At 37.7% G+C, this 10,190-nt stretch overlaps 2 protein-coding genes across 2 annotated transcripts; one reads left to right on the forward strand and one right to left on the reverse strand.

Annotated features, from left to right (window-relative positions):
• Positions 1-855: 855 nt before the first annotated feature.
• Positions 856-4,842, forward strand: LOC108341088 (uncharacterized). The gene is made up of 6 exons (XM_017578707.2): positions 856-1,439; positions 1,568-2,142; positions 3,026-3,215; positions 3,305-3,369; positions 3,631-3,841; positions 4,402-4,842. Exons 1-6 carry the CDS (start codon positions 1,338-1,340, stop codon positions 4,651-4,653), a joined length of 1,395 nt encoding a protein of 464 aa, XP_017434196.1. The 5' UTR covers positions 856-1,337; the 3' UTR covers positions 4,654-4,842.
• A 2,375-nt stretch (positions 4,843-7,217) lies between these two features.
• LOC108342241 (putative serine/threonine-protein kinase-like protein CCR3) lies at positions 7,218-9,909 on the reverse strand. The gene has a single exon (XM_017579985.2). It carries the CDS (start codon positions 9,786-9,788, stop codon positions 7,389-7,391), a length of 2,400 nt encoding a protein of 799 aa, XP_017435474.1. The 5' UTR covers positions 9,789-9,909; the 3' UTR covers positions 7,218-7,388.
• Between the last annotated feature and the right edge of the window lie 281 nt (positions 9,910-10,190).

The following is a 10,190-nucleotide window of genomic DNA, read 5'->3' on the forward strand; positions in this document are numbered from 1 at the left end:
GTTTAACACTTACAATTGCCTTTTATGAAATTATTGAAGAAGATTGCACATGTCCCAAATGGCAAAGGAAATTCAAGAAAGTTAAAGAAAATTCCACGGTTTAATTAGACGTGTGGAAACCGTATCATACAAAATCACATTAATACAAATAAGAACTTTAGTTTAATTTAACTTCTCATACACATTATATCAAAGAATTAAAAACAAAATTCTCCTCATTCTAAAAGTCACATTTTCCCCCCGTAACGGATACATATGATAATAATAACTGGTGTAAGATAATAGATTATTTTGATAATTTTTTTCGGCTTTGATTTTGTTTGCTATTTTTACGTATGAGAAACGAATTTGACCATATTTATAGATAACCATATATTCATTTCCAAGCCTTGACCAAATTCAAGCTCAACGTAACAAAATATAATCTAAAAACTTTTACATTTAAAAAAATATTTAAATAATTTTAAAGAATTAAGTTGTTGATTCTTCTTAAAGCATGTATTTTAAAGTTAAAAACTATTGCATGTTATTTTGACTTTATTTTAACCATACTTGTCAAAGTCAGACTTTTTTATATTTAATTTGATTTTAAATTATAAAAATTACAACAAAAAATTAAAATTTATTCATATATATTGGATCAATGAAAATAAACTCTTGACACGAAAAAAGTTTAATACATTTTGATATAGTACTACTGAGACGAAATTTTAACTGTGATAAGTAAACCTTTTTAAACTTAAAATTTAGAATACATGACATCTTTCATATTTGAATTCTTTTGAAGATGCCTCCAAGGTAGTAAAATTTGAGAAAAGGTCCAAACATACTTCAAGCGATGATCTGTGTTTGGTGCGGCATTCCTTGTCTACGAAAGTTTGAAGAAGCGTCCAAATGTAATAACTCCATACAGTGATAACTAGAGTTTCGGTGCGGCATAACTTGTCCACCATGTGCTTGTAAAAATTAAAACGAGAGTGTCTCCAAATTTTCTCTGTCATGCAATCATGCATCACCAGACAAAATATCTCATTTCACCCACGTGTCCTCTTCACCTGACTTCTGTGGCATTTCATGCTAAGGGGCAGAGGGACCCTTCATCACCACGAGAAAAAAGAGAAACAAAAACTAACCAAAAAGACATAAGAGCTTCTCAAAATAGGACCCCGCCTTTTCCACAACTAATTGCATGCACCACTCAACACCTCAACAAACAATGCACCAAAACTACTCTCTTTCTTCTTCTTCTTCTTCTTCTTCTTCTTCTTCTTCTTCTTCTTCTACTTCTTTCTTATTTTGCTTCTTCTTCGCCATTCTCAATTTTTTCTTCTTAGAACATGGTACTCCCTTCCAAACACACCCCTCGTTCCCCCGCGTATTTACTTCCCTGTGTTCTTGCTCTCTCCCTTTTCTCCCTCACCGGCCTTCTCCTCTACAAGGTCCTCAATTTCATCAACCCCATTTTTTCTCTTCCTTGCCCACTTCCCATTTTCCTTTCCTTATTTGCTTTGTAACTTTTTTCACGCTTTTGGTCACTCTGCCTTCTCTGGGTGATTTCGTTGGACAGGTTGACGACGTCGTTTCAAGGACCGGAACGGTGGTGGGTCACAACCTAGAACCGACGCCGTGGCACGTTTTCCCTCACAAGCCCTTTGACGAGGAGACTCGCCAGCAGCGTGCGTACAAAATCCTACAGTGCTCCTATTTGACGTGCCGTTATGCGGCCGGAGAGAGCGGTGAAGAACGGCGGAAGTTCCCCGGCGGCGGGGGGGAGTGTCCGGACTTTTTCGGGGCGATCCGGAGGGACCTGGAGCCGTGGATGGAGAGCCGGATCACGAAGGGGCACGTGGCGGGGGCGCAGCGGCTCGCGGCGTTCAGAGTGGTGATTGTTGACGGGAAGATGTTTGTGGATTGGTACTATGCGTGTGTGCAGAGTAGGGCGATGTTCACTCTGTGGGGTTTGTTGCAGCTTCTGAAGAGATACCCTGGAAAGGTGCCTGATGTGGATATGATGTTTGATTGCATGGATAAGCCAACCGTTAACAGGGTTGAATACCAAGGAATGCCTGTGCCTCTCTTTCGGTATTGCACCACAAAGGAACACTTTGACATCCCTTTTCCGGATTGGTCTTTCTGGGGTTGGTAAGATTTTCAACGGGGTTGTGCCAAAATACCACCTTTTTCTTATTGCTTTGTGTGGGTCATTCAATTCAACGCCTTCGATTTTTAATCCACTTGGTTGTTGTGTAAGGGGTATTTTTAAAGATATTCTATTCATCTTTACCTTCAAGACTATGTTATGGTTGATAAATAATTGTATCTCCTAAGTTTCTCCCAATTTTGTGTGGAATGAAATAATATCTATTGAAAAGTAGAAATTTCTTAAATGGATCTGGGTATCTCCCCCCAAAAGAAATAATCATCTTTTAGATGAATGTACATTGCACTTTTTGGTTCTTAAATTTAATGACATGTGCATTGTTATTTGCGTGTGTTTGCAGACAAACCCTGGAAAGCAATGTATTGTTTCAAGAAATTGGGATGGGACTAGGACTAATTTGAATTAAACTATGTTCCTCTTGTTTTTTTCTGTGTAATTCCTGCTGTTGTCTATTATAATATGAGTGTTACCATAATCGTCCATAACTTTAATGCATATTATTATTTTGATTTAGAAAATTTTATTAGTTAATACATCTTATGTGTGTATTTTAAGGATAAAAGTTTTGTTTTTCCTTACTCCAGAAAGTAGTGGAGAGCTTGCCTTTAGAAAGATAATCTCTGTTCTTTTGCCAAATGTTTAGAATACTTTTGAAATGACACAAGATCACTTTTGTTGAGTGAGGGAAATTGTCAACTGAGAAAGTGAAGATAATCTAAAAAAGAAACAGAGCATACCATAGGATTAACGTAAATTAACTATGTTGATGTTCTATGGTCTAGTGAGAAGGTGCAACATAGCTTGATCATTTTGGTGTGTTTGTTTTGACTTGAACCATGAATCTGTTGAACATTTGTTGCTCAGGGCAGAGATAAACATACGACCCTGGAGTGAAGAGTTCCCAGATATCAAGAGAGGTTCTCAGGCGGTTAGTTGGAGAAATAAGATACCACGGGCATACTGGAAAGGAAACCCAGATGTTTCATCTCCTATTCGTGTTGAGTTACTAAACTGTAATCATTCTAGGAAATGGGGAGCACAAATTATGCGTCAGGTTCGATTAAATTGATTTATATAACGAGGACCTTAATTGTGTTTTGTAATTTCAATTTTCCATGCTTACCATTTTTATCTGCATTGCAGGATTGGGATGAAGCAGCTAAGGCAGGCTTTAAGGAGTCAAGACTTTCTGATCAGTGTAATCATCGGTGAGTATTACATGGGTCACAACGGACACCAAACAAAATATGGATTCTTTTGAACAGTTAATGGTGCACATTGTACAAGAGCTTGTAGTGGATTCTTCATTTGAGCAAGAATATAAAAAATAAAAAGTTGCACAAAATTTGGATGTCTTTTGGTTATATGTATATCATATTCTGAAAAGTAACATACTTCCTAGGGCTTTTTCATATTGTGTTGCCCAATTTTCTCTTTTCGTCACCTTCTTGTATGCCTTTTTCCTACAGGTATAAGATCTATGCTGAAGGGTATGCATGGTCTGTGAGTTTGAAATATATTCTGTCTTGCGATTCTGTTGCATTACTTATAGCACCCCAGTATGAAGATTTTTTCAGCCGTGGCCTTGTTCCAGAGCATAACTTTTGGCCTGTTGATCCCCTAAAGCTATGTCCATCTATAAAGTATGCTGTAGAATGGGGAAATCAACACTTAGAGGAGGTATTTATTTATTCGTTGTTCATTATTTCTGCCATTTAAGTTTTCATCCGTGAGGACCTTTGTATGCTATACCTTCTCTCAAACTGATTTTTGAAAAGAATTATTTTTGTGTTCACTGTAAAATTTCAGCCTCTGCATTATGATTTTTCTTTTTGTGTAGTTAAATTTTCAAATTCAAATGGTTGGAAATTGGAATGAGTGTTCAATTTAACTTCTCAAAATGAATGTGATAACTATTCTTTTTTCGTCTGAAAATCACAAGACCATGATTATCAGGAAAGAGGATTGTCTCATACCAGTAAAGAACATGATATTATCGTGTTATTAATAGACCCTACACAAATAATGAAAGGCCCAACCATAATTATCTAGTGTCTTTTTCTCTGATAACGTGATATTGTCATGCTACTTACCAACATGAAATGATTCAAAAGTATTTTGGTACAAAAATTACCCGTGAGTTTTGGGATACCTTAATTATTGAACTTGTAAAATGTTGTGTGAGAAACTGTACCCAAATGAACTTGATCATTCACATGGTTGCTTTTGTATTGTTGCAGGCAGAGGCTATAGGGAAAAGAGGACAGGAATTTATGGAAAGCTTGACCATTGATCGAATTTATGAATACATGTTCCACCTAATTTCTGAGTACTCAAAACTTCAAGACTTCAAGCCTACTCCACCACCAACTTCCTTGGAAGTTTGTGAAGAATCTCTGCTTTGCTATGCTGATGACAAGCAGAGGGCGTTTCTCCGTAAATCATCTGCATCCCATGCGCCAACCCCTCCCTGCAATCTCAAACCTCTATAGAGTTATCTCATCTATAGTTTACCATCACAAAAATACTAAGGATGTGCAATATCCAACAACAGGGAATCACGGTTCCTGACATCAAAACAAATTGCACATTTTTAATTTTTGTAAAAATATAGTGCCTTGTAGTTATAATTTACAAGATTTAGCTTTAGAAATAGATCATCCTTTCATTCTTTTGTTGCACTTTGTTTTGTTTCTTTTTGTAAATTTCTTAATCACAACCAAAATAAGATGAATCAGTCCGATGCAACATACATTGTAAATTTAGTAAAATTTCAGCTAGTATTGATTCGCTGTGAATGTTTTCGTGATGTGACTGCTAACTTTTCGTCATAAAAAAATTGTCATAGGTTCAGGAGATTATTTCAACATCAGACATTTTTCATGAATAACACTGATATCTATGAGAGATAGGTATAATTTTTATTAAATATTATATATTTCAATAATTCTACATAAAAAAATAATTTTGTTAATCAAATATTAAATTATGATTTCGTATTATAATAATTATTGATGTCAAATTGTAATAAAACTGAATAACAATGCACATTAATAGCAGTAATGATAGTAACAATAGGAATATGTTTCTTATTAAAAAAAATTACTATCCCATGTTTGCATCATCTCGCAACACTTGCACAGATGATGGTTTAAATGGGTTCGCCGCTGTTAAAGGAGGAGAACGTGGTATCATGCAGTGGATGAATGTTGAGTTTCTGTGAACTTCAAAATTCTTGAAACATGGTGACTCTAGTGAATTTCCGTGTAGAATTTTCTTAGAAGGCACTCAAGTTTTTTATAGCGTAGTGGATTCATGCCACTATAAACAACACGATTTAAGTACCAAAATGATGAAAACTTCTAAAAATATCATATATTGAGTTGTAGCAGCATCTCCTAATCTAACAAGTAATGCATCAAGAAAAGAAATGAGCTAAAAATTAAAAACGTTTGGGCCATTAACCATAACGGGGAAGTTTCCAAGACCAAGCAATGCCATAAAACACTTTTTTAGTCCATAGAAACCCAACAACAACGTCACTCAAAATTTAACAATTTAATATTATATTAATCATGCCAGTGTTAATATGCTAATGACAATAAATATAATAATAATTTTTTAATCAAATAATCATTGTACTAATAATCAATTAAAACCAGTCAACTCGTGTCACACACTTGACAGCTATCTGAGTCTGAGATCAAAATTCTGAATCAAATAAACTATTACTGGTCAAAATCGATCTTGACCTGAATTTCCTAATTAATTGGGAAAGTTCCCAGGCACGTTTTGGATAATACATATCATGAGTTCCAGTTATTTATCCAAAAGCACATTCATAGATTAGTTATAACTCCATGATGTGAATCAAACACAACTGCAAAGAAACTCTAGATTGATTTTAGATCACGATGAATTAAACCAATTTATAGAATTGAATTTTATCATCGTTAGACAAAATTCAAATAAGGAAAACGTATCAGATTTTGCATCAGAGTTACTTCTCCGTATCATCTTCTCAAGTCAATGGTCTTAATCTTCTTAGCAATAACCCACCACAGAGAAAAGGCTTAAACACAACCTGAATGGCCTAAATGAGATGAAAAAGAAAACGAAAAACTGCATTGGATTGGCACTTGCATCTTCTCAGAATTGTACCTAAAAATAATGCTTTTAATTTGGCAAGAAAATGAAATAGAGAAACACATTCTATTAAAAATTAACCATATTTCAGAAAAGTGATTTTAGTTTCTCTACAAAATTGGTTATAACTTATCTAGAAGTTGTGCAAAAAAACTTATCCAGAAGAAATTTATTCTACTTTTCTTCTATAAACTCTTCAAAGAAACTTGTTTAAACAGCCCTAAATATTATTTTCAATGCCATTGCTTACCTATAAGAAGAGCATAAATGGTGAACATTTAATATGAAACAAAGAATGCTTGAAAAAGAAATCCATATACAATTCATTGATCTAGGACAGATCACCATCTGTTGCGTGTAAGCATGAAGACCGCTGGTTGCGTTGAAAATGGGCTTAAAAATCAATGTGCCACCAACGTGGTTTTGATCTCAAATTTGGCAGCATTTGACTTACCTTAGCACTAATTAATTCTGCATGTCCCATGCCTCCATGGCCAGCAATTAAACTAAGCAAAAGATGATGACAGAACCATTCATTAATTAATTAAATCTATTCAAAATTGTTACCTTCTGAATGGCTAGTGCTTTTGGGTGGTTTCAGAAGAACCAAATAAGCTGGCCTCACTCAGTAAGTCCAACAACTCCCAAGTAACACCTACCTCTTTATTTCATACACAACACTCAAGACTACACAGTTATACCAAAATCATGTAATCAATTGCTAACTACTCACTTTGCAGTTGCTTAACTAATTATCTTACAAAGTTTTAACCTATTATTTTAATTGTGGTGGCTGTTTCGTTATATCTGATCTTGTGAAAAGTTATATTATAAACAAATACAATAGTTAATTGTGATACTATGCAGTCATGAAAACTGAAAAGTCGAGCAAAATGGTTGAGGATGAAAATTGATCATCAATATTGATGCTTTTGTTTTGTTTTCTCTCTATCTCAGATCAGAAATTCTTGTTATGCTTTCCCCTACAAAGTTCATAGGTGTACAATCCAAAGAATAATTCTGTAAAAGGTAAAGAAAAAATAAATAAAAGAATTTCATGAATGAATGAGAGGATGAGGTTTCATTCAAGAGGGGCAGAGAAGGAAGCAAGGGAAATGCTGGTAGGGCTGCCTTCAATGAAAGCCAATGCCCTCTCCAAGTTAGCAACTATGTCAGTCATTTCTGGCCTCTCTTTTCCCTCCATGTTCACACAGTGCATAGCAGTGTAAGCCATGATCTCAAGGGACTCAACCTCATTTACTTCTGGCTGTCCAACTCTGTAATCCAACACACTCCAAAGCTCTCCTGATGCTATCTTTGGCCCTGTGTGTTCCACTACCCCTATAGGGCTTGACCCATCTTCAGTTTTGAACACTGCTCTCTTTCCTGTGAGAAGCTCCAGCATCACCACTCCTAAACCATACACATCACTCTTTGTGGTTAGCACATTCAGCACATAGTACTCAGGGTCTATGTAGCCAACAGTTCCAACTGCCTTGGTGGACATCAACTCTTGCTCACTCTCGAGCCAAATTAGTGACAATCCAAAATCAGATACTCTGGCATTCCAGTTTGAGTCCAAAAGTATGTTTGATGACTTGATATCCCTGTGAATAATGGGTGGCACAGCATAGTTGTGAATGTATTCAATTCCCCTAGCAGCACCCAAAGCAACCTTGATCCGCATCTTCCAAGAATTTAAAATGCTGCTACTCTTCTCTGTATTGTTTTTGTCGTGCAAATGGTCATAAAGTGAGCCATTGCTCATGTACTCATAGACCAAAAGCCTCTCATCGTTCTCCTCGCAGAACCCAATTAGCCTCACCAAATGCTTGTGGTGAAGCCGGGACAGCATGGCCAATTCAGAATCAAAAGCAATTTCTTTCTCCTGAAATTTCTTCTTCACAGTACTAGTATCTCCTCTTTTAATGGCCACTTCACGACCATCTCCTAGAATGCCTTTGTAAACACTGCCGAAGCTACCAGCACCTATCTTATTATACAATGAGAAATTGTCAGTGGCTGTAGCCAGTTCACGCAATGAGAAACTCTCGGTCCTGTCCACATGCTTCGATGATGAACCACTCCTATGCCTCCTCAATCTTCTTGACCCATGGCTTTTGCTAGAAAAAGTTCTGAAGGTTGTTCCATTGGAACCAACATTAGGCATTGGGATTATATCCACATAGGCATCACTCTCCGAGCTTGTAGGCTTCACAGAACTATTACTTACTTCTCTCCTCACCAAAACCCTCTTTGCACTAAACCAAAGGAAATAAACAATAGTACATAGACCCGCAAAAGCCCCAACTGATCCAACAACCAGAAACACCAAAAACTCCTTCAAGTTTCTTCCTTCATGTGAAGAAGGCACTTGTGATGATGGTGGTGGAAACAATGGCACAGCCAGTGGAACCTCAGTTTGGCAATCATAACAAATACTCCCAGACCCATGACAAAGAGCATCAGAATCAGGATATGTACTACAAGAGCTACCACATCCACCCTCCACACAAGGAGCCGGGAGAATCTCTCCCAATGGAATCTCATTAGCCACATCAAACCCACCCTTACCACCCCAACAAACCACAGACAAATTCCCAGTCATCAACCCACAAACATAATCCAAACCAGCCACAAGAGACTCAAAAGAAACACCCTTCACCACATCACTATCAAAACCACCACCCCAACACACAACAATCCCATTCCTCCGCCTAATACCACACGTGAAACCCTCTCCCAAAGCAAGAGCCGAAAAATCCAAAGAACTTAAAAAAGCACTGTTTCCAAGTTGACCTGAACGATTGTTCCCTCCACAAACCAAAGCCCCGTGAAGAGTCAAACCACATGCATGAGACACCCCAGCAACCAAACTCGACATAGAAAAATTCTCAAACTTTCTTTGAATCTCACCACTGATATATGCACCCTCATCACCACCACCACCACCCCAACACACAACCCTCCCGCTCTCTCTCAATATCCCACATGAAAAACCACGACCACATGTGACACTCCGAAACCTTAAGCTCTCCGAGGGAGAAGAAAATTCGACCCTCTTGTTTCCTCTCCAGCACCTCACCACACCGGATTGCACCTCCCTCGCGCACACCTGGGAATCACCAACTGCCACGTCGGCCAGCTGCACCACGTCGCTGTGGAAGACCCTCTTGGGGCAGAGCGAACCGTCTGCGGCGGCAGTGTCCCAGCAGTGGAGGCTCCGGCCGCCGGAGCGCAGGCCGCAGAAGAAGCTCCTGCCGCCAGAGATGGCATCGAAGGAGGAGTTGGGGAGTGTGAGAGGGACGCGCCTTCCGTCCCTGGAGCACTGAATGCGGTGGTGGAGCTCCCCGGCGACGATACCGCAGACGGTGGCGGTGCCGTATGTGACGGCGACGGTGGCGGCGGAGCCGAGGCCGTGCACGGCGGTTATAGAGAAAACGGCGAAGAGGGAGAGGGAGAGAGTGAAGGGCGGTGTCATTGGGAAGGTGTGAATTTCTTCTTCTTCATTTGAGAGGGAAAATATTGTGACGAGTTTGAAGGTGACGCCATTCGCGAGAGAGAATTGAAGCAAAATAGAGAAAGTGTCTCAGAAAATAAATGCAAACGGTAAACATTAACTGTTGTATTAATATTATTTTATATTTACTCGTTGAAAAATATAATTTTAAATTAATATGGTTGTTCTTTTGCTAATAAACTAATAACATTGTTTATTTCTCCATTTTGAGGACGAGGAAATATTATTATTTAATCACTTTTAAATAATTTGAAAGAATATAATGTATTAAAAAGAATGAGGTGATCACTTCATTTGTTCAGGTAAAAGTTAAATTGTATAGAAATAACTTAAATCTCTAGTGAATTTAATAACAGCTAAATA

The sequence above is a fragment of the Vigna angularis genome, chromosome 6, assembly GCF_016808095.1.
Source record: "Vigna angularis cultivar LongXiaoDou No.4 chromosome 6, ASM1680809v1, whole genome shotgun sequence".
NCBI classification, from domain to species: Eukaryota; Viridiplantae; Streptophyta; class Magnoliopsida; order Fabales; family Fabaceae; genus Vigna; species Vigna angularis.

Coding starts and splice junctions, on each gene's coding strand:
- LOC108341088 (XM_017578707.2), top strand. CDS start 1,338: ATGGTACTCCCTTCCAAACACACCCCTCGTTCCCCCGCGTATTTACTT. Junction 2,143..3,025: donor GATTGGTCTTTCTGGGGTTG/GTAAGATTTTCA, acceptor TTTGTTGCTCAG/GGCAGAGATAAACATACGAC. Junction 3,842..4,401: donor GAAATCAACACTTAGAGGAG/GTATTTATTTAT, acceptor GTATTGTTGCAG/GCAGAGGCTATAGGGAAAAG.
- LOC108342241 (XM_017579985.2), bottom strand. CDS start 9,788: ATGACACCGCCCTTCACTCTCTCCCTCTCCCTCTTCGCCGTTTTCTCT.